This window comes from Equus caballus, chromosome 1 (assembly GCF_041296265.1).
Source record: "Equus caballus isolate H_3958 breed thoroughbred chromosome 1, TB-T2T, whole genome shotgun sequence".
Taxonomy (NCBI): domain Eukaryota; kingdom Metazoa; phylum Chordata; class Mammalia; order Perissodactyla; family Equidae; genus Equus; species Equus caballus.
Genome location: NC_091684.1, coordinates 55,737,309 through 55,763,044, shown reverse-complemented (window position 1 = coordinate 55,763,044; position 25,736 = coordinate 55,737,309). Strand labels below are relative to the sequence as shown.

The 25,736-nt window shown below is 34.5% G+C and overlaps 1 protein-coding gene across 21 annotated transcripts in view; it reads left to right on the top strand.

Moving 5' to 3' along the window:
* Positions 1-25,736, top strand: part of CTNNA3 (catenin alpha 3) — a 1,507,895-nt gene that overhangs the window by 1,374,243 nt on the left and 107,916 nt on the right. For all 21 annotated transcript variants that reach the window (XM_070225803.1, XM_070225839.1, XM_070225762.1 and 18 more), the window contains one exon: positions 12,999-13,180. In XM_070225803.1, the coding sequence (XP_070081904.1) occupies positions 12,999-13,180 (182 nt within the window). The remainder of the gene's footprint in view (positions 1-12,998; positions 13,181-25,736) is intronic.

Below are 25,736 nucleotides of genomic sequence, written 5' to 3'. Positions count from 1 at the left end.
ATTATAGAAAACTTGCAATTATAGCACAGAGAGTCCCCATATACCCTCCACCGAGTTTCTCCTAATGTTGACATCTTGCATAACTAAGGTCTATTTGTCAAAACTAAAAAATGAGCGTTGGAGTTATACAACTAACTAAACTACAGACTTCATCAATTTTTCCACTAATATTCTTTTTTGTTAGGATCCCAGGATCCTGCACTGTGTTTAGTTGTCACATCTCCTAGTTTCCTGTAGACTATGACAATTCCTTACCTTTCCTTGTCTTTCATGACATTGATGCATTTGAAGAGTACAGAGCAGGTATTTTATGGAACGCCCCTTGATTTGGATTTGTCTGACGTGTTTCTCATGATTATTTTAAGGTTATGCCCCTTTGGAGGGAATACACAGAATGCATGTGTCCTCAGTCCATCAAATCAGGAGGTACAAGATGTGAATAGGTTGCATTTCTGGTGATGCTGGCCTTCATCACTTGGTTAAAGTGTAAGCTGCTGGCTTTCTCCACTGTAAATTTACTGGTTTTTTTCCTTTGTAATTAATAAATATCTTGGGGGAAATGGTTTAAGACTATTCAAATCTTATTTCTTCTCAAATGGTTATCTACTAATTTTAATATTCTTCACTGAATCTTGCCACAATTATTACTGTGGTGTTTGCCTAACAGTGATATTTATTTCCCTTATTTCTTCTGCATTTATTAATTAGAGGAAGAACTGTCCCTTCTTTTACATTACTTATTTCTCAATTATTTATTTCTATGACCCTGGACACATGGATAATTATTGTATCCTATGCATTTTAACCCTACTTTTTGACAAAATTGTCCCACCTTTGGTACTGGAAGCTTTCAGCTGCGGCTCCTGTTTCTTTTTATCACGTCCTCCCTGTTCTTTTTTGAGCAACTGCTTACTTTTTGGCATCGTGAGATGATCCAAGTTCAATTTGTCAACCCTTTTAGCTGAATTCACCTTAGCAATATCCAATGGCCCCTGCCCAAGACAACCCAGGATTTGCATAGCATGGCTTCCAGCAGGCCCCTGGCTCTCCTTAGACCTCAGGTTAGTTGGCTGCCTTGTGACTTCCTGAACAAGATGACCTTAAAGTTCCCCTCAGCTTGACTAAATTTTAGACAGGTCTCTTCCTGACTATAGATAACCCCTTTTCTTAGAGCATTTACTTTAGAAAACTTGCAACTGTAAATTATTTCTCTGCCCCTTTGAGATGCAAATATTCTCCCAGCCTTTTGCCAGGTTTACAACCCAGGAATATTTTTCTCAAGGACCTGGGAACCTCTCATTTGAAATGTAATAATCAAGAAAGATAGCGCCTCTGTCTACTAGCCTCTGCTGGAAAGAAGGAGCCCAGCTTTGGTATGCACCATTAGTAAACACAATGGCCTAGTCACATTGACCAAGCTCCCCCTAACGTCTTTCAGTACTTTTCCACTAGCTCAACCCAGTGCTTAAAAACTCTCCCACCTTTTGTTTCAGCAGAGTTGAGTTCAATCTCTGTCCTTCATTTCGAAAGTCTTGAATAAAATTTTCCTTGCATGTTTAACTTATCCAGTACAATTTTTCATTGACACCTCTGACAGGCTAAAAAAAAATGTCATGAACTGTTAGATTTTCTGACTTTCGTTGTTTTCAATGTAGGAGCCATGCTTTCTCCAATTTTCTACATCCTAAGACAAAAACCAGACAGATTATAACTATAAATTATCTCCATTCTGCTTTGTAAAATTCCCATGTTACCGCTAAACATTTTCACAAACTTTTCCATACATACAAATTATGTATATGGATAATTTTTAAAGAGTTTAAAAATGTTTGGTCACTACAACAGAATGAGAAGGGAACTGTCATTTAAGAGAAAGCAATAGATCACTGAGGGCAGAAAAGTAGAGCAGGACGGTGGCCTATGGAAATATAAGCTCTCAGAAATTCACAGAGCTCTTAGGGAGGGAATTTGGAATTCTCAAGGAATGTATGATAAGGAGTTTGACTCAACTTTATTTAAATTTCAAAATATGGAAACCAGCGAACTATGAATTTTAGATCACAATTGGACAGAAACATGGGCACTAACCCACTTATGTAATCACAAAAAATATTATTTGTGGGGCTGGCCTGGTGGCGCAGCGGTTAGGTTCATATGTTCTGCTTCAGTGGCCTGGGGTTCGCCGGTTTGGATCCCAGGTGCGGACCTATGCATGGCTTGTTGGGCTGGGCTGTGGCGGGAGTCCCACATGTAAAGTAGAGGTGAATGGGCATGGATGTTAGCTCAGGGCCTGTCTTCCTCAACAGAGGGAGGAGGATTGGCGGCAGACGTTAGCTCAGGGCTAATCTTCCTAAAAATATATATATATTATTTGTGGATTTTCCAAATTAATATAATTTTTTTTTTACTTTTTAAAATATCTAGCAAGTGGTACCTAGGCTATATATTATGCAAAAATTTAACTGTTTGCATTTCTTTGGGGAGTATATAATCTATATTTAACTGATAATAATATAATGAGAGTTTTTTCATTTTCATTGCCATATGTTTGTGATGACAGGTAGTATCAGCAAATTTATATAGATTGCTAGTCATAGTACTGTATTAAATCATACTAAGAAGACTTCTACAGGGGCCAGCCCAGTGGTGCAGTGGTTAAGTTCATGCTCTCTGTTTTGGCAGCCATAGGTTCACTGGTTCAGATCCGGGGCATGGACCTAGCACCTCTCATCAAGCCATGCTGTGGCGGCATCCCACATACAACACAGAGGAAGATAGGCACAGATGTTAGCTCAGTGACAATCTTCCTCAAGTAAAAAGAGGAAGATTGGCAACAGATGTTAGCTCAGGGCCAATCTTGCTCACCAAAAAAAAAAAACCTATATAAGCATAATATATGGACAAGCAAATGTCATAAATACTTGCAATTCTCTACCATATTCCTCAGATTGTTATTTTGTCAAAAAAAGTGTTATTAGAAAGATAGAATGAAGTGTTCAAATTCCCATAAACTATTGGGAGGCCAATCTAATAATTCTATTTATATTCAGTTATATATTTAATACATATGTAAATTTTATAAAATTATATTCATTACAAAAGTATGGTTAAGAGAAAACTATGCAAAGAAACAGTAGAGACAGATTTTTTTTTTTTTTTTTTTTTGGTGAGGAAGATTGGCCCTGAGTTAACATCTATGCCAATCTTCCTCTATTTTGTATGTGGGATGCCATCACAGCATGGCTTGATGAGCAGTATGTAGGTCTGCACCCAGGATCCAAACCCTTGAACCCCTGGTCACTGAAGCAGAGGGTGAGAACTAACCACTACACCACGGGGCCAACCCCAAGACATAGAATTTTTTTGTCAAATTATACCTATTTTAATGTCACACCATTCATTTATCTTGTCAATATTTTATCTTTAACAAAATGTTTTAATTTGTTGTAAATAAACATTAAACATCACACTATCAAAGATATATGAAAACCATATTCAGTAAGATACTGACTTTCTAGAATTCTTATAGAACAAGTTATTTTAGACCAAAATATAAATTTTTAAACTTAAAAAATATTATTTAATGGAATTGGCTTTCAAATTAGATTCCGTGCATTCCAGCTTGCCAACCAAGATGTTCTAAATATAATTTGATATTTTCGGCGCAGGGAGATTTGAAGTCCCTGAGCACATGAACAGTGCCATATAACTCCACTATGCACTAGAAAAGCAGGAAATGCTGGGTTATGCTGTAGGTAGCTCCTTCTCAGTATTATGACCAAACACAGTTGTATTATGCTGTAATGCAGTGATAGGCTGAGGGTGTCCTGATCTGAGCAGGAAAGCTTCTTCATCAACTGAGAGGCTCCGGATTATCTGAGCTTTCTGTCTCCTCTCTGATAGATTTTCATTTTCTTCCCTGGGGTCAGAGTGGCACCCCTCCTGTCTGCTTCCAATTTACTCTGAACTAGGGCATGGAATTCAGGTAACCAAACTTTCTTAGATTGTATGCGGAGTAAAAGTTACCAGGCTCTGAGTCACACCCTAAAGGCGCCCATGTGAATAAAATGAAGGAGCTCGTAGTGCTTGCTTGAGTTCATCACAGCCTTTATAATATTTACTTATTCAATCCTTCCTTTGTTATATGGAGTTATGTAGTTTCAAAACATGGGGATTTCTCTGTTGTCAGTCTTGGCAGCATCAAAAGACAAAAGTATTACAAGAACCTGGAATGATCTAAAGAAAACACATGCAATTTAATTTGGTAGTCTAAATCCTTGCAATGTTAGATTTAAAAAAAAAATGCAGAACCATTTAGATTAGAACACTCAGATAAGCTTGTTAAAGTGTGTTCTTCCCTTCCCTTCGAGGTAGCCTATTTTGGAAGACAGTTTATAATAATCTACGTGTTTTGGTGAGAAGGGAACCAAAGGAAAGATTTTAAAGGCTTGGTGTTAACCCTATTGCTGAAATATATATTGCAAGAAATATATGGCCATGCTAGAGTCACAGCTTCAAAACGACTGGGACTGTCATGGTAGCTTTTTGACCCCTCCTCCCACTGGCACCACTTTTTTGAGGCTCCATGCAGATCACCACCTTTGAGATAATAACTTTTCTTTTTGGAGAAAGGTTGATGCTACAGTCACATTTATTTAAATTTCAATCGTTATAATACACACTAAGATCCTGAATGCAATTGTTTCCTGTGAGTCTCCAGCCACACTTACCTATGTGAGGATTACTTTGGCAGGTCATGAATCATTCACTGTTTTGGTTTTTACCGGTAAAATCTGCATGGACTACTTTGTGTCTTAGTCTCAGAGAACCCAGCCCTGGACCTTTAGGTATGTCCAACGAGGGGCTGAAGCATCATTGGCCAGGGATGTTGCAGACAGGCTGGTATTTTAGGATAAGAGAATAGACTATATGGTCTATTAAAAGTCCCTGATGCCTCCACAAAACAAGAACATAAAAAATATTTGTTTTCCAATTTTTAATTTCGAAAAAATTAAATGCACAGAAAATTTTAAACACTAGTGCAACGCACACCCATATTCCCATGACCTAGATACAGCAGTTTTAACATAGTGCCAGAGCCATATTTCCTTTTTTTTCTGAAATACTTCAGTTATTTGCAACATCATGGTACTTTATGCCTAAAGATTTCAGCAGGTATCTCCTGAAATAATGGACATTCTCTTACATAACCTCAATATTGTCCTCACACTGAAGACAATTAACAATCGCTTCCTAATTTTGCCTGACTCCCAGTCTATATTCAGATTTTTCCAGCTGTCTCCCAGATGCCTTTTACAGCCTTTATTTTTTCCCAGAACCAGGAAAAACAAATTGGTTTCACAAATAATACATGACTATTGTTTTTCAAGATTGAAATGAACCCTAGTGCTAAAAACTATATTGCAAATGAAACCATAAGCAAGGAGATACGATGTAAAAGCAAAGGAAAGCATTGGAGGTCTTCTTCATTCATAGGAGACACGCATTTGTCCCCGCAGGCCTTATTTCCATCGTATGACAGGTGGATATTAAGAGTATCTGCCTCGGAATATTATTATTCAAATGGGATGATTTTTCAGAAGTGCTTAGAAAAGTGACTGGCATGTGGGAAGCATTAATAAATGTTAATTACCATTATTATTACCTTTAGAGCATAAATGATCAAAGAAACATGATAATTTAACAGTTCACTCGATGTTTCAGTCCAGCCCCTGAAGCCTATAAAGTTTTATAGTAAAAGGAGATGGGTTTAGACGTGACAGGGATCTGTGAGTGTAACCCACAACGTTTTAAGATTGCTAGTTTTTGGCAGATGAGGAAACTGAGAGCTTTTTAAAGCTAATATATCTATAAATTTGATTTAAAGGACTAAACATAAAAATGTAGAACTGTATATCATTACTTAAAGCAAAGTGCAAATCTAATACATAAATATCATTTAAAAAATATTATGGAAAAGTTTTCTCAATGAATTCTCAGGAACATGTTTGAAGTCACAATTTAGTATACTTGAAATATCAATGCATAAATTTTTTTCATGAATTTGTTCTCAAATTTTAATTAAGTTGAATTTCTGCTGGCAACACTTCAGATTTAAACTCCAGCAAAATGTTTTACTATTTGTATTTTTTATATATTAAAAACATCCATTTCCCAAATGCCTCTGAGTTTATTGAAAAATATGTATATATATAAATGCTACTATTAAATTTGTGAAACTCTGGAGATAAGAACAAGAATTCTCTTTTTAGAAATATTTATCCAATATACATACACCATGCATATATTTTAAAAGTTTATAAAACAATTAATTTTAAATGTTGAGTTCTAGCTACACACTTGCATGAGTAATATTAATTGATTAAGAATTTCCTAATATTTATAAAATAAAAAAGTAGTGATTATAGCTTACTTACTAATAAAATACTATTTCTGTGTTCTGTCCAGGTTTATGGATAGGAAAAGTAACAGAGTTATATGATTTACTTAAGAATTAAATTTCCATGGAAGAGTTATAGCTAAGTAAAGCAGAACAATTTTGTGGGAAGAGAGAACGAGTGGCACCACATGGATTTAAGTACCAAATCTGCCGCTAACCAGCTGGATAATATTTTTATGTCATTTCTCTCCCCTGGGACTCAGTTTCTTTATATTCAAAATAAGAAATTTGGATTATAGAGCTTCTGAGAAAAAGAGAACTACAATAAGCTTATATTTTTATGTGGTTTATTGCTTATGGAGTGTATTTGAGCAAAATATTTCACGTGGTCCCTGCCTAAGCTCTGCGAGGTCGTTAGATGCATTTTTAGCTGTTCTTCCGCACAGTATTGTGGAAAACCTTGGAGTCCAGACTAAAGCATTTATATGCATTAATCATAAGTACCATTTACACAATACTTAATACATTCTAGGTATCATTATTTAAACAAATAACTCTGTCAGAGGACCCAAAATGAGTTTATCGTCATTTAACAAGTGATGATGTGGGGCTTAGGATGGTTAAGTCACTCGCCGCAAAGCTAGTACTTGGCAGAGTTGGAGTTTGAACGGAGGTCTGCATGACAGCAATTGTTACGTTTTTCCTATTATACTACTTTTTTCTTCTCTTTTTGTCTTTTTTAAGTGGTTATGAAAATCATTGAAAGTGTTTAAGTAAAGAAATAATGTAAGCATTTCAATATTTTAAGTAGTAGTAATGAACATAATGAAATTACAAAGTAGATAAAAAGAGGATGAGGAGATCAACTGTGCCGTTGACACAGTCTTAGAGAAATAATGAGGAGCTGAGTTTGAAAATGGACAGGAAAAATGAGTAAAAGAAATTAATACAAGGAAGAGGATTTGAAACTGTGTAAATGCAGGTGACAAAGAAAATGCAAGAGCAATGCTATAAAATTTTGATCCCACAAGCCTGTTTTTCTTTATTCCTGACTATTTCTATTAACGATTACAAACAAGCATTTATCACGTATATGTCCCTATCTTCACGAAACTCATATTCTAGGGAGAGGAGACCCAAAAACCACAAATAAACAAGTTTTATACATATATCTATTCCAAAAGGTGATTTCGTTCTCAAAGATCTTCCTCTGGTGAGATAGGACATTCATATTCTCAAATAATTAGACAATAGAACAATATAAACATCTTAAGGGAGGAACTGATAACATGTTCTAAAATTTTTAGAAGAATAATTACATACAGCTAGAGAAGAAAGGGGGATGTACTGGATGAACTTGGTTGGGAAGTATGGTTAAGTTTGGACCAACAGAAATGGGAAAAGGGATGAAGATGAGCCAAATAATTAACGGGCAATATCTGAAGATATTCACCTGCAACAGCAAATAGCTTAGTTTAGCTTGAGGGAACAGTACGTGAAAGGAAGATGAAATGACATTGAAGTGGTAAGGGCAAAGGTAATGATGGTTCCTGTCCCCTAGTAATTCCACTCCTAGCTATACACTCAAGAATAATGTCCCAATAAGTGCATCAAAAACACAAGAATTTAATACATATTTTAAATATTTATATTTATATATATTTAATATTTATAATAGCCCAAAATGGAATGCTTCCCAAAAGATCATTAATAGAAAAACAGATAAATAAGTGGTATATATTTGCAGAGTGGAATGCTATCTATATAGAGCAATGAGAATAAGCAGACTATAACTTCATGCGGTAGTGCAGATGTATTTCAAATATATAAATGTTGAACATAAAAAGCCAGACACAAGTGTACGTATACTATTACTCCATTCATATAACGTTCAAAAATTGGAACATCTATAGTTGTAGAAATCGAGATAGTAATTGTTCTTGATGTGTAGCGACTAGAATAGGACACAGGGAAGTTTCTGGGGTGCTGGTAACCTTTTTTTCTCCTTGATTTGGGTACGAAATACACAGACTCACTTAGCTTGTGGAAGTATTTCCACTTTATATTTATTATTTGGACATTTTTCTATATGAATTTTCCACTTTAAACAAATTTAATGATGGTAATTGAGGAATTGATACTCTTTGTTCAGTAAGGAGACATGGAAGGTGGTTTTTAGCTGAAGAATTGCTAAATTTTATCAAAGTCAGAAAGAGTGAATCAAGTGGTAGCAAGACAAAAGAATGAAAATGAAAGAGAAAATTAAGACGAATTTGTATAGTAGTAAGAAATACAGAGAAGGAGATGGATATGATAAATGTATGAGATAAATGGACAAACTTTCTGCTTCACAAAAGAGGATAGATAAAGAAAGCAGAAGAATTTTTTTAAATTGAGATTTCAAGACTGAGTAGCAGGCAGTATTACTGAGAAACAGGAAAATCAAGAGAATAAAGGACTTGCAAGTGTTGGAAAACTACAGCCAGCAGGCCAAATCTTGCCCCCAACTGTTTTTGTACAGTCCATGAGCTAAAAATATTTTTTACATTTTTAAGTGGTTGAAAAAATTCAGAGTGGGAGTAATTAGAATAATATTTGTGATACATGAAAATTACATGAAATTCAAATTTCGGTGTCCATATAAAGTTGTATTGCCACAGCCACACTTATTGGCGTGCAGAGTCTATGACTGCACTTGCATTACATCAGCAACAGAGTTGAATAATGCAACAAAGTGGTACGGTATGGCCAGCAAGGCATTAATTATTTACTATCCTGCCCTTTACAGGAAAATTCTGCCAAACTCTGTTTTAGAGCTAAAACTGTAAATGACATATATATACTGGAAAATGCCTAATAGGCTAATGGAAGAATATAATTTTTGTTGAAAAAAGGAGGATAACTTTAGAAATAGAATTCCAAGGATCACTGCATAAAGCGAAGAACTGAATCTGTTTGTGTAGCAGTTGGCATTTAATAGCACTTAAGAATTTAAAAAGTGTTTTCACATACATTCATTCATTTGATCTCTAAAACAACTCACCGTTGAGCTTAACTGTGAGGTGAGTATCATTGTCTCTAGTCTACAGATGAGGAAACAGATTGGGAAAGATATGTGGCTGACTATACTTTGGAGAATAACTGTGTTCGAAAGTAGAAGGTGGTAGATAACTACCATTTGGGAGAATCTGAATGTTTTGGTATGTTGTGGGCAATATTGCTCATGTTTGTTGTCATGGCGATAGAACAAAAACTCTAGAGCCAGAATTTCTAGGTTTGCTTCCAGGTTCTACCATTTACAACACTGTAATCTTGAGTAAATAACCTTTTGGAAACTCAGTTTCATACTCCATAAAATTAGGATAATGATATACTTACGTCATAGGTTCCTCTGAAGATTAAAGTTTAAGTGTATGTAAGATGCCTAGAGGAGTATCGGGCATATATAAATGTTAGCTATTTTCATTGTCTTTGACAATAGATTCCAGAGTCAGTCGACATACAATGTAATTGCATTTGGATGGCAGTGATTCAAAAAGCTTTTGATAGCTATTTGTGTCAGAGTTCTTCTCCATAGATTTGAGTAGGAGCAGAGACATAAGCCAGCCAACAATAACACTTACCTGATATGTCTTAAGCTCTGTACCTGAGTTTCTTTGCTTATCCTGCACTAAATAATCCAATAAGAAATTTTCACCCAGAATTCTTAAATATCAAGTATTCTTTGAAGTCCTATTTTGAAATTTTCGTAGTGATTAAAATCTCTTGATAGCATATAGTAAATCATTCATGGAAGCACTAAAAACCTTCAGTAAAGGTGTCAGTAAGTAATTTAATGGTTTTCTGTTGCTATTCCTCCTGTAAGAAAGAGTCAGAATTCTCTAGAACTTTTAATTTTGTAAACTGTTGCTCAACTTTGGGCCCTCATCTTGTCAGAAGTAAACATCTGCCAATTGTATTCACCACGTGAGTTGAGATGTTATTAAGGAAATCGAGGGCAACCGATGAGATTCCTGTCCCCAACAGGATCAGTCTAGTGTTACCCAATAATGGACTCTACTCCCTGCATGACGGGTGGATAGCATTTGCAATTATCGTCATTTTGTGTCTGGGGAACCATAGACAGGAGGGTTAAGTAACTTCCTCAAGGTCATATTGGAAATCACTGGCATTCCAAGGAGGTGAACTTGGAATACACTTAACCAGATGACCTCTTGAATAGTTTTAACTTTATTATGAGGATAGTGAGTAATTTTCCATGATATGCTAGCATGCACTTCAAAATTATTTTTTAAATCCAGGGTCATGGATTTATTATCTGAGATGAATACTGTAAAAGGAGGTCCCAATGGACTCTATCTACAGTTATTATCTGAAAGTTTAAACACTTTTTTATGAAAATGGAGAAAATGATAATGGCCACTTGTCGAGTGGAGAAAATTCATCTCTATTTTTGAGCTAGTTTAATGTGTTGACAGCTTATAATTTACTTAATGTGCTTGCATACTATTGATTTCAGATGTAAGTGAGCTGTGTCTTCATTTATGTGCCTTGCCATATGCCAGCAGCAGTAAAAGTTGCTCTTCTTTCAACATATTACATAGGAGACATTTGCTGAGAAAAGAAACTACAAACTATTTTCAGATCCTAACGAACAGTTACTTGTATAGGTCATCAGTTAAAACCCTAGTCTCATAAAGCTTAATTTAATTCTTCAAATAAAATAAAATCAATAAATTATGAAAAGAAAACAAATTTTAAGTGCTAGATATGTGAATATATTTTGATAACTTTTTATAGAATAAGAAATAGCCTTTATTGAGCGTTCAGTATGTGTTAAGCATCACGCTAATGAATTTAAAGGAAACTTCAAATCACAAAGTCTCATTGTTTATTTTATTTACTAGATTGAAACTAAAGCATGGATAGTTAATCCTGAAATGTTACAGATACCAAGTTATTTTAGACACTGAGTTAGGCTTATAATAAATAGATGATAAATGACAGATACTTGATATTGGTTCTTTGATTTTTACTTGCATTTTCCATTGACCATTCTTGTAATTCCTCCCTTCATATAGTTAAGCTCCTTTGATATTGTACATTATTGATTCAATAAAGTGTGGTTTAGTATTCTGATCCTAGTATCCAGAATATTGCAAAGCTTTTTGAGGTGATTTCTTCTTATTTCCCCATCTATAGATGTCCTAGAGACTATCATCTGGACATACCATAGGCATTGTAGGTATCACATATTCTATGTGAAAAATCAAATAAGTAAATTCTGTTATCCTTTATGATTTATGCTTTAATGATTTATCCTTTTGAATGCTCCCTTTCAGACTTATGTACTCATTCTACTGTTAGAATATTTATGGATTCCTTTTTTTGACCATATGATTGCATAGCCTGTCTCATGAAATCTTATGGACTTGATATTATCAAATCGCTTTTACTTCAAGCTTCTTTTATATTTGACAAAAATCATAGGTCCCAGGTGCTAAGGTGGTGAATATGGTAGTTTAAATTATTGATGCTTTTCTACCCATCCCACATTTTAAATTGCAAGTAGAAGCTGCAAGTTGTACACTGTTCAAGATATGACATCCAAAGAATGATATCATGCCAACATAAGTTTACTGTGGATGGGAGAGCAGCACCTCAAAACTCAAGATACTAAATAGAGAGGGCTGTCTTAATGGACTCTGCCCATAACATTTTTACTTTTCCTCCAAAAGAGTTTGCATACACATACACACCTGCGCAAAATATATATACATCCTTATGATTTTATATATATGCTCGTCTATATACATATGGCTTATAAATGTGTACTATTACTGTTTACCAATGCATGTGAGTGTTTATGTGAGGATCTGTCTATGTATGTTTCATTTGAAGATAAATGTAGATATAGTTTCATTTTAAGACAAACTTTATGATACTTCTACCTTTGAGGCATACTATTAGTATAATTAAATAACGTATACACTTTTCTAACATATGTGATGCATTACATTTAGTTTGAATGAATGTAAAATTTTAATGCATTAGGAATTTGAGAATTTAAGGAGTAGATTTGAATATGTTAGATACTAAATTATACATTGTTCTCAAATGTAACATCGTAGTTCTAGAAGAAACAATTATAATTCAATAGATTTTTCATATGAACAATTAAACCTGGAAAGTTTTGATTATATGACTTAAAAAACCTATGACATGGGGCTGGCCCTGTGGCTCAGTGGTTAGGTTTGCATGTTCTGCTTTGGCGGCCTGGGGTTCGCCAGTTCGGATCCCGGGTGTGGACATGGCACTGCTTGGCAAGCCATGCTGTGGTAGGTGTCCCACACATAAAGTAGAGGGAAGATGGGCACGGATGTTAGCTCAGGGCCAGCCTTCCTCAGCAAAAGGAGGAGAATTGGCAGCAGATATTAGCTCAGGGCTAATCTTCCTCAAAAAAAAAAGAAAAAAATTCTAAGACATGTCTCTGTTTTTAAATGAACAAGATTTATGAATATTCTATAATGACCTCTTCTTCCTAAAATGCTTTTTGACACAGTGAAGTGATTATAAATCTAATTATCACATGTTTTAGGCTAAGATGACTCAATTGCCTGAGGCAGAAAAAGAAAAGATTGCTGAGCAAGTTGCTGATTTCAAGAAAGTGAAGAGTAAGCTGGATGCTGAGATTGAGATATGGGATGATACAAGCAACGATATCATTGTCCTGGCCAAGAAGATGTGTATGATCATGATGGAGATGACAGACTTTACAAGGTAATTATGAGGAAAATGATGCATAATATTTATAATGGTTGGAAACATTTGTCACATTAGTGAAACCTCAAGTTTCTCTGTGGGGCAGATGCCAAAAACAAATAGTAGGGGAAAGCACATAATATAGAATTAGAAATTTGTAGGTGTATAGTTCTAGAGGTTTGGTAAATACATATGACGGTTTCTCAATAACTGCTGAGGAATGATTTTAGAAATCATTTTATACCCTCTTACCTTCACCCTCCTCTAGAATCTTCTCTGTGTATCATATTAGCATATTACTTTTACAAAGAAACTGGCAAATCAATTATGATCTCTGCTGGAGCTATCTGAATGGTTGATTTCCATAGCTACATAATTTTAGTTATAGTGATTTATGTACCATCAAGATTAGTGGTATCTTTTTTCACTGAGAGATCAACTAGATACATATGAAATTACAATGACAATGATATACAAGCAGGAATAATGCATTATGTGTATATTCCAGAAGTAATAAAAATGTTTATTATGGCTTCAAAATATCATTTTACAGAGCCAGCCAAAGAGCAGTGAAATATATACTGCCTGTCCTGCATGTTACTAAAATCTACAAAACTACAACAATTAAAATAATTTAGTCTTGACATAATTATAAAAGCCAGAGAACAAAAAAATCCTCTGAAGCAGATCTAGAATACTTAGGAAATCATTCATTTATATCGCAATACATTACACACCAAAATAACTTTTAGATGGAGCAATGGAATAATATAATTTTAAAATCATAATAAATGAGAAAAATGTACATGAATCTTTTGCTGATATTAAGATTGAGAAAAGCTTTCTAAGCATTATAGACAAAGGAAGAACTCCTAAAAGAAGGATTATTAAATTCAACTACATTAAAAATTTTTTACATCAATAAAATGTCCTGAACAATTTTGAAATATGAATGTATAATTTACTAAACATTTGTAACCAAAAACAGCAAAAATGTGATGTCATTTATATATAAAGAATACTCACAGACATGATAAAAAAAAAAACCAAATATCCTAGTAGAAGAATGGATACAAAAGATATGAGCAGATAATTCACCAAGTTTTCCCCATAAAAAATATGACCAATTAATATGTGAAAAATATTTAACTTAAAAAAATTTAAAATAAGATTCCTTTTATGTTTACAAAATTGGCCAAAACTTTTAAAATAGGCCTGGTACAGGGAGGATTTGGTGGTGAGAGTGTATGTTGGTATAAGCCGGATAGTAACTTAGCAACATGTATAAACTAAAAACTTTTATAAACTTTTGATATGTTTATCTATCTATATATCTATATCCATAAATTATATACACAATTTCATAATTATAAACTTTTGATATGTTTATCTATCTATATATCTATATCCATAAATTATATACACAATTTCATAATGAATACCTTTTAGATACCTGTTTGTCCCTCTTAGCTCTTCCCAGTTTTTTCTAACCTTGTAGCATAGCTTCTAAATGTGTTATCATGCCTTTTCACATACAGAATGATTTATTTTTAACCCATTGCTCAGTCTCTGCAGACTAAAAATTCCGAGAAGCCTCTCTCTCTCTGTCTCTCTCCACACATATATAATAGAGAAATATGGAACATGGACATGTATATGCCTGTGTACAGGAAACAAAGCTATACCACAACAGTATTAAATAGTGATTATGTTTTCGTAGTTGGATTGTGGGTGAGTTAATTACTTTTAACCTTCTATAATTTGTTAATTATGATAAATACATATTCACTTTTAAAAATTTATAATTTGGTTTTAAGTTAGTCCTAGGATAGTGACAGTTGACTAAATTTAAATCACTCCATGCAACCTTCCTCAAATGTTAAGATCAAAAAAGAGTACAAAGAAAACTTTAAATGATGTCAGCTTTCAGTATTATTAAGCTATGGAGAATAGTGTGAATTTCAAATTACCTTAAAGTAGAGAAATATACCCCAAATTCCAGCAGAGCTGCTGCTGGTAGTGCTCCTTGCTATAAGTCCATGGGTCTAGAGAGCAGGGAATGAGAGAACTAAAACACCCAACAGAAATGGGAGGAGTATCAAAAAGTAATAGATAAAGCACAGCAGAAAACTGGATCAAAATGAAAGCACCTGATACTAAGTGCTAAAAGACTGAACACAGGTCTGGGATTCGGCGTTTTATAATACCAACTATAGAGACTGAACTTACAATTAAATGGGACTGTAACTGGGAACTTAAGAAATCTTCACTTTTGAGGAAAAAGGAAATACGGGATAGGTGACATTGGTGGTATGCCAGAGATTGAAAAGAAGACTATAAATAGGAAATACTAAGGAACTCAGATAAATGAAAGAGAATCATAATATATGTTAGCCTCTCTCCTTCCCCATCACCACCACCAAAAAGATTATCCATTAAGGAAAGTATACTGCATAATAATGATGGAAGAGGATGCTTTTGGTCTGGAACCCTGCCTGGGAAGAGCAAGATTCAGACCAACAGCATGCAAAACTATTGTAAGAAGATATAGAAAATGAGTTCACTTCTGGATATATTTGCCAAAGAAAACTATCTCAAGGAGATATCTGCACTCCATGTTCATTGCAATGTTATTCACAATAGCCAAGACATGAAAACAAATTTAGTGTCCATCAAATGAGAAACGGATAAAGAAAATGCGAGTATATTTTTTACCTATAAAAAAGAAGGAAATCCTGCCATTTGTGACATATGGATGAACCTGATGGGCATTATACTAAGTGAAATAAATGAGAGAGAAAAAGAGTAATGCTGGATCGTATCACTTATATGTGGAATATAAAAGAAGAAAAAGTTGAACTCATGGAAAGAGAGAGTAGAATGATGGGGGCTAGGGAGTGTAGGAATGGGGAGATATTGATCAGAGAACAAACTTTCAGTTATAAGATGACTAAGTTGTGAGAATCTAATATACAGCATGGTGACTATAGTTCATAATACTATGTTGTATACTTGAAATTTGCTAAGAGAGTAGATCTTAAGCTTTCACATCAAAGCAAAAAGAAAAAAAAAAAAACCCAAACAGTAACTCCTTGAAGTGATGGATCTGTTAATTAACTTCATTGTGGTAATCATTTCACAAAGTATATATATATCAAATCATCACATTTTACATGTTAAATATATTACAATTCTATTTGTCAATTATACCTCTACAAAGCTGGGCGTGAAAAGTGAGAGTCAAAACAATTCAGCTGATGAAACTTTTACTTTTGAAAACAATTACAAAACAGAAAAATAAAACTGTAACACAATATTCCAAAGTGAAATAAATTTCAAAATATGAAGAGTTGGGGATATATGTTTTTTAAAACTGGACTCAGAAAATCAAAAACTAAGAAGAGAAATGAAAAACAAAAGCAAAAATGTGGATGACGCACGCAATGATAAAGCTTCAGGAAAAATTAAATGATAAAAAAAATCTCAAAATTGACAAATAAATTATAAAGTGTCCAAAGGAAAATATAAAATTTAAGTAAAAATTCCATAAGAGGCATGAAGACAAGCAGAAGGTTAACCAAGAGAATGACTAGGAGATAAAGAAAGAAGAAAAGGGTCAGAGAGAAGGAGCTTAAATGAAGGAGAGGCAAAGTAGATCCAAGATACGTATACTTGGACCCTTTGACGAATAACTGATGAAATAAAACAACTATTATTTTAACGTATAAATCAAGAAAATTTTTCATATACAAGCCTAAACTTAAATTCATGTATCAAAAGGTGTTAACCATGTACCTAGGAAATTTTATCTGGCAACTCTCAACACACACACACACACATACTCATTTTCCTCATATATGAAAAATACTAATATAGTCTACATAGTATAAACAACACATACAATAGTCTAAATGTATATATATATATACAGAGAGAGTGAAAGAGAGACAGAGAGAGATGGGGGAGGTAACAAAGTGAAACCAATTGAATAATAGTAATTTATGAAAAGCAATCCTTACCTCCACAGAGGAGAGTTAAGTATTTTTAACTTTGTCTGATTTCATTTCTTGTGATTATCTCCATATCTCTAAACAATATACTTTCTTCTCTAAGATATAATTTATTGACTTTTCCTACAAATGAGGATTTAGGTCACTTCTACAACTGTTCTTCTTTTCTCTCCTCCTTTTCTTAGTTTGATGAATTTTTTTATCGTTTATATTTACAGTGTTCAATAATATTGTCTTATCCATAATCTGTTTCTTGTTATATGCATGTTAGTTGTATCTCAACTTCCCACTATGTATGATGAAGAAATACCCACTCTTGCCCTTCCTTCTGCCTCTTACGGCCCTCTATTCTATACCTCATTTATAACCCAACTCTTCTCCACTACATTTCTTTTTACATTATTAAGATAGGTAACATTTACTTTCTTCTCAATAATTAAATTATCCATACTTATTCTATAGGTTGGTTCTGAAAGCAAGGATAAATAAATAAGTTACCTTCATAGGAAACACACATAAAAGAAACGTATTTCCAGTAGAAAGTTGAATTAGAATTTAAACATGGTTTAAAGTGTCCATACATTTATATGGAAAACTAAGACAGCAAATCTGAACTAAGAGTTAAGTTTTAATATCAGCTTGAAAAGTGGGGCAACGAGAAGTCTCATAACCTTTCTCACCAGAGAGTAGTATAAATAATTAGAGTGTATGTATATATTTATAGGCAGAATCTAGAACTATAAGAAAAACAGTCAAGAACAAAGCCATGAGGAACAAAATCTTTTAAGAAGTGGACAGAGGAAATAGAACCCCGTGAAAACAGAGGACTCAAGCGATAATAAGAAAATCTGTTAATGTGTAGAAGGATTCTGGGCCATAGTTAAGGGAGTTTCAGTGAGTGATCAACTAATTGCTTTACTTGAAGACATCTTAATTAAATGAAGATTGAAAAGAGTATAATTTTGACAATTCTCTATGGTTATTTTTGTTCGAGTAGCTTCACTAAATGGTGAAAGAGAAAAAAGCCTTTTTAAAAGAGGTGGATGAGAGAATAGTAGATGACAACATAAAGACACTCAAAGTATCATTAAAGGAGGAGTCAAATGATCAAGACAAGATTTTGAGATTTTTGAATGCTTAAATATATTTTAATTTGAAGGGAAAAAGGAAATGGGGAGGAATAGAATGAAATTGTAAAAGGGGAACAAATAGCTATAGCCAAAAATGAGATAAAGGGATAGAGCACAAACACTGAGAAATAGGGAAAGAAACAAACAAACAAAAACAGAGATAAGGATAAATTTGCATGAGTTTACCTGGCTGTTCCTTCTAGTCCTACCTAGAATGTCCCATCATAGAAGACTTTCTTGGCCATCCAGGGTAAAGACTTCCCCCAACCTCTCTCTCTATATCACAAGATCCTGTTACTTTCCTCTTGGCAGTTATCACATCTTAGATTATCTAGTCCTTTTGTTTCTATAGTCCCTGCCTCTATATCCCTAAGAGAGTGTAACTCATGTGAAAGTATGAGATTTGACTTATTTATTGTTTTATACCCAGAATTTACAACAGCCTAAACAGTACATATATATATAAACAAACGAAAAAAAACACAGTGGGGTAAGCATATGTTTAAGCTCTTGAAACCCACTCTTTTTGTTTTTTCCTTAACTCACGTATAGATCCTAAGTGTTGAACACTAAGATTTCAATGTCAATGCCCATATGCTGGAACTGAGATCCTTGGAAAAGTCTAGAGCTGTGCCTCTAAAAAGGAAATTAGAAATATTGTTTCCATGCACTGTCTTGAAGGACATCAAGAGAAAATCTTTTCCTTTGGAGTCTGGGTCAAATGAAGTTCATCTTTAAGAAATAGTGACCTCTGGGGCTGGCCCCGTGGCCGAGTGGTTAAGTCTGTGTGCTCCACTGCAGGTGGCCCAGTGTTTCGTTGGTTCGAATCCTGGGCACGGACATGGCACTGCTCATCAAACCACGCTGAGGCAGCGTCCCACATGCTACAACTAGAAGCTCCCACAACGAAGAATATACAACTATGTACTGGGGGGCTTTGGGGAGAAAAAGGAAAAAAAAAAAAAAATCTTAAAAAACAAAAACAAAAACAAAAACAAAAAAACCTTAAAAAAATAGTGACCTCAAGTCTATGACCAATTAAACTGATTACAAATTACATAATCAGAAATGCTACCTTGAAAGAAGAATTAAGATGCGAGAAGCAATGATGAGCAGAGAAATCAGAAAATATGCTGGTATATTCAAATAAGCCTTAGCAGAACAACAACAATGATAACGAAAAAGACTACTTGAAGTGACCACACCACACAGGGTACAAGTAAATATTAGAGATAGAGTTAAAGTGGTCTATTTTTGTATTTAGGGAGGATATAGAAATATTAACATTATACTTTGCTACATAAAGAATGCATATAATGCCTTTTTAAATTTCCAAGGGATCTCTAAAATAAGAAAATATTCATATCAGTAGATGAAATTAATGTGGAAGGGTTAGAAGTTAGAAAATGAGAAAAAAATAGTAAAGAAAATATGGAGTGAATATAAAAAATGCAAACATGTTATAAATCATGATAGATATACCAATATTTCTAATATGTAAATGAAGTAAGCTTAGTAGTTTAAAAAAGTGTAAGTGCAGTAATACCATAAATACAAAAGACAAAAAAAAGTCTATCATTTAACATAGGGGAATATAGGAATCTTTTTTCTAGGAAACATGGGAAAGAGGAGGAAAGCTCTCTCTCTAGAAGAAGGAAATGTATGGGCAAATGGAGGAAATTTGAGGAAATAAATACCTAATGACTTCTATTTGCTGGGTGATGTCAACTGTGGAATATGAGAAAGCTTGAAATGACAAAAGTGGAGTGAGAGCTTGGATAGGGAAATAGACACAGACTTGGATATATAAAATGTAGCCAACCAGGAAGATCTTTCATTCATTCATTCGTTCATTTATGGTTTGTCACCCAGTTTGAAGTCTAATATACTCATTAGGAGCCGAGTGAACAGGTTTTCTCTTCACACATTCTGAGAAAACTAGTGGATTGGATTTACCTAAAGTCCTAGGATGGAAAAGAATTTGCAGCAGAATTTGAGGAAAGGAGAAAATTGAAACTACTAGAAAGAATACATTGAAATAACTGACTGGGTGGAGACTATGAGAGAAGGGAAATGAGGTTGGGAAGTAGAACAAAAGGTGTAATGGTAAGGATATGTCACCTGCAGGTGCTGAGGATACAGACTTCAGTGCAGTTTTTCCTACTCTACATCTGTCTCCCTCCCCAAAGAATTAATGTTTTACAGTTGACGTACTTTGAATCAAGCTGAAAAAGGATGCTGAAATATGACTTTGGAAAGGATGCTCAGTGACTTTGAGGGTGTCATAATCTGTATCCAAAGTGTTAAAAAAGGATTCACAACTCCACAGACTGATAACTCATTGGAAAACAGATACATTTCATGTTTTGCAAAAACTAAACAGCCTAACATTCTCACAATCTATAGGTGTCACTGCCAAAGGCATCCACAGGACAGGAATATTGTGCGTACAAATTGCAGTAAAAGTAGAGTAGCAAAACTGAAATTTGGACGCTGATGATCTTTTGCACTTGAGCTAAATCCAGATTTAGTTTAATTTCAGTTCATATAAACTGTGATAAATCTCCAATTGTTTTAAAATGGATAAACCTTGTTCTTTACTTCTTTTTTATTGCCAATTCCGTTTTAAGAGTTTTTCTCAGACACTACAATGTTCTCCTGAGAGTTAAATTTAGCATTTTTATATATAGGCTATTTCTTATTTCCACCTACATCACATTTCTTTCATTTCAGGTGTTTTTAGCTTGTTTGCAACGGGACCTGTGAGAGTGGGGATCTTAGCTGGAAGCACAGTATTTATCAACAAGTAGTGACTATTTGCTAGTAGTACGCTCAATCTTGCATGTAAATTTTAAGTAGCTATATTTTTTAAAATAATAGAAAAGAAAAAGTAATTATATTTTCTAAAGGGTCATTGAATGCTCTGTTTTCTCATTTTCTTTAACCACTATTTTATTATTAATAAGAGGCATAATAATAGTAAGCTTTGATGAATGTTTGTTATGTACTACACTATGATGAATATATGTTTTCTCATTTTTATTTGCAGAACAGTTTGATTGATTATTGTATTCTCCATTTTATTGTTAAAGAAACTAAGATTCCTAGAGGTCAGATAAATTGCTCAAGGACACACAAATGAAATTGAGTTTGAATTGGAGTTCGTCCACCTTCAGAATCTGAGTATCTACTCATTGTATTACAAATCTTTACCCTTGTGCCAAACACAGAACAAGACCTAGTCCTTGCCCCACGGGGAAAACAAATGGACATATTAGAAATAACACCAATAATTGTATAATGCATTGTATGTTGCTAGCTGTAAATACATCAGGATTTCAGAAGAAAGGGATTATCAGTGGGGAATAGAATAAGCAGAGAACAAAAGTATGAACAAGTGAAGTTTGTACCAGACTTTGAATGAGGTATGGGGATAGGATTTTGGAGGGAGATGATATAAGTGAGAAAAGTCATACGGGTGGAGATCACGAGGTGGGTGTAAGTTAGATCCATTTTGGAGGCTCTAAGAAAACTATATAAATATAGCAAGAAGATAAGATGGACATGAAGAAAGTGATAGATTATAAAAGGCCTTAGCAAATGCACAGGAGTTTTTGAATGAAGTAGGAAATAGGGAACTGTTCAAGAATTGTGATCAAGATGGTGGTATGATAGAAAGAAAAGAAATCTAAAAGGATATGCAGGAGGAATGACAGGCACTTCTGGATGGCACCGCCAGCAGAGACTCAATCTATGGGGTTCTAAACACAGTTGGAAGACCCACGTAATTAGGCAGGCTTTGGAAATTCTGGTATAGGCTAATAGAAACAATAAATTCCTAGAATGTACTGTACCATGGGCTGGAAAATTTACTTCTGTAAAACTTGATGTAGGCATTTCTGCTCCTGGGTGCAAACTCTTTGGCACACCCACCATTTAGTACTTCTTCCAGCCTAAACTGGAGACATGGAACAGATTTTACTCTGGTTGTTTGTGCACAGTTACAAATAGAGCAAGGCATCTTTGTCACTACCACTGTGATACACTCATTTTAGGGCAGAAAAGTCAGGTTTTAGTGGTTTAACCATGATTTCTCCTTGGTGAAGAGACATCCATATAGTCACCTAAGCTATGTCACATTATTACACTGATCCTGTGGCATCTTCTAATAACTCAGCATTCCTCTTCTTCCTCTGCTCCTTCCTAGAATCAGATTTAAAGACTTAAGACTTGCTAGAGGAAAGCAAGTCTTACCCCTTGCTATGATTAGTTTCCCAGGGAAACATTTTCCAAATTCCTGCCTGGAAGGTAAGCATTCTGGGAGCACAAGTGTGGAGGGTGGAGTGGCTGGGAGTCTCTACATCTAGTAGGAAGCGCACATTCACACATTCAGTTAATACCCTGTTGTTAGTAAAAGGCACTCCACCCTTCAAAGATGTCTAAAGACCTCCAAAGCAAAGACTCTTTATTTTATCCTCTTCAGAGAATAATCTCCAGACTTTTCCTGGGGTGAGGGAGAGGCAGATGTTCAGTGATGTGAAGTATGGGAGGAGATCAAACTGCCTCTTTCAGTGTCTCTCTTCACCCCCAATTCCAGTCATACATGGATCTGTCTGTTTAAATCAGCTCAAGTTTTAGTCTTCCCATTGCTGGTTTGGATTCTGGCTTTCTCAGGCTGATTATAATATTTGCCACTTGTTATCTGCTTTCTAGTTTCCTAATATTTCTTGCTGCTGTCCTTTTTTCCATTTTGTTCTCTCCATCCTAGTGGGTTTAGGTCTTTAAAAGAAAAAAACAATCTATAGTTTCAGCAGGACTTGAAGAAGGAAAAAAAGAGATACATGTGACAATCTGCCATCTTAACCTGGAAGCCCATTAGGATTTATCAGAGTTGTGAAAGTTTTTCTCTTCATGGTATTTAGAGGTTAGATTATAAATGTTTTCTTCATAAATTATGATCCCCGTGCCTTCTCTCACTTCAGGGAAATTCTATGTAAGCAGTATCTTGACTATGAACTTAAACACTTCCAAATTTCATGCTTTATATAACACTGGAAAACATCTAATTCTTTCCCCCAATCTGAACAGGATATTTCTAACTATTTATAGACATTTACTTATATCTTTTATGATCATTTATAGGATGCATTTTTTTAAGTTGCTGAAAAATTATGGGGAAAAATGCAAAAAAAATGATAGCTCTTCCTCAAATAAGAAATATAAACCTTCATATTCACCTCTGCCAAAAAATTTTGATTTCTAAGAGTGTACCACTTTTAATGTTAATTTTAATAAAGTTGCAAAATTGAAAATACCTAGAAAAAAGTAATACTGCTCCAAACACTACTATTTTTTAAACTCTTTATTTAAAAATAGACCAGAGTACTGTCCCTATCCTCATGACATTTCATATTTTAAGATACAATGTGATGGTTTTTACTTGAAAAAATGTATTATTTTGACAAAATCTGTAGGCCTTTCTAGAATTTTCATTGCTTCATTTACTGAGCATCTACTGAACATCACACACTGTCATTATTAAGGATGTGCCAATACCTACAGTGGAGAATTTTGAGTTAGGAAAGTAGAAGATAGAATGGAAAAAGAGATGGGGAGAACAGGAAGATGGGCAGCAAAGAAAGAGGTAAAAGACAAAGATCTCAAGGAATGACAAGGTGACAGCAGAAATTCAGCCATGAGAGAAACTGCAGAATCTTGCTAGGAATTGAGATATAAATAGGGAAAGTAAAAGATTCCAAAGATTTTCTCACCAGAGTCTACTTATACCGAGGCATGTGAGACAATGACAGATGTTGAAGGAAGGATCTCTATTAGACTATTGATCAGACAACAGAAGGATGAGAAGGCCCTTCATTGTTAGGCTGTCTGCATTTTTAATTGCATTCTAATGGCACAATTCTGTGTTTATGAGAATAATGTCCCGAAGAAAACTTTGCAGAGAAATGACTGTAGAAAATGAGTTGATTTGTCTGTCAAATTAATGTAGATGCTGATTTATTTCCTTTATCAAAGTGGAGCTAATTCCTTCCTGATTGCTTCCTCCAAAGTTTTGAAGATTGATATTTATCGGTAAGAAAAAAAGAACTGCTTATAAGCACTAAAAGAGCACATTTTGATGATTTATACATTTAGATAACCTATTTGTTAATAGATATCTCTTTCCTGGTGACAGGCCAATCTTCCTGGGCCAAAAGTGGACAACCACAAGGTTATTTAAATGCCCCTGAAATACTGCAACTTGAAAAATGTTAATTAATATTATAGTATAAGCCCAACCACATGTACGGCTAGCATGGGAAAAGTACAACTTTTTGTTTAGTTTTGATTAGCTACCCAAGAGAAATGACATATGCTGCAATTTCCAAAAGGAAAACTGGCTTATCCTGTGTACTTAATACCACAACCAACAGTTCTTCTGGTTTCATATTTCTGTAATGTTCCTAAGAACGTTCTCAGAATCTTGGTCAAATCAGCTAGCAAAGCCTACCTGTCTGCAAACGGACCAGTTTTCTCAGGCATTTTGTCATTCTTCTCATTTTAAGCGTGGCCTATGACATTCAATGTTAACTAAAATATGGAGGAGTGTTTGGATCTGAAGCGGTTTGCTGTGAAGCACTGAGCTCTCAAGTTTCCTTATATCCAGGGCATCTTATGTAATAACTAGACAATGGGAAGAGATGCATTGAAGTCTCTGGAACTGAAAAGAAAAGAGTACTCATAAATACTCACATAGAAATAATGAAGCATTTGTCCACACTAAAGGAGTCCTTGGAGGAGGCAGCTGCAGAGTGATGGCAGATGGGGAACTAGATTGGGAAGTGGGAGGCCATTTGTTCCTAACCCTATGCACACCTCCCACTGGACATGGGCTTATATTTAAGCAACCTTTTTGCCCTGCTTTCCATTTTCCAAGATGCAATCCTGAGAGATGAAATTGAAAATGAGTAGAGGGAGGAGTAGAAACTCACCTTGCCTCTATTCAGCTAGGGCTTCAAAATTAAAGCCTTTCTGGAAGCATAGTTGGAATGTATAAAATCCACGTGTTCTATGCCTCACAACCTTCAGTTTGTTAAATACGGAATCTCTTTGCACATAGCTTGTTTTGCTTTCTGAGGCACAATGTTTATATTCGAATATAATGTCTTAACAAAAGCAATTTAAATGTTTTAGCCCACACAGGAAAAGGAATATGAAACGTTGGTAAATTTTGTTTTTCCTTTTAAAAATAGTATTATGTCTTATGATTTAAACTGCAAAGGCAAAGAAATCTACATTTTGCTTTATGTGATAAGGTTATTGAAATCTCTGTCTATGTATTAAATATACACACAAATATCTGGCAAATAATTGAAAATAGAAAATATGAGATGTGGATTTTGTAAGATTTTGAGAAATTATTTCCAGCTTTCCAAT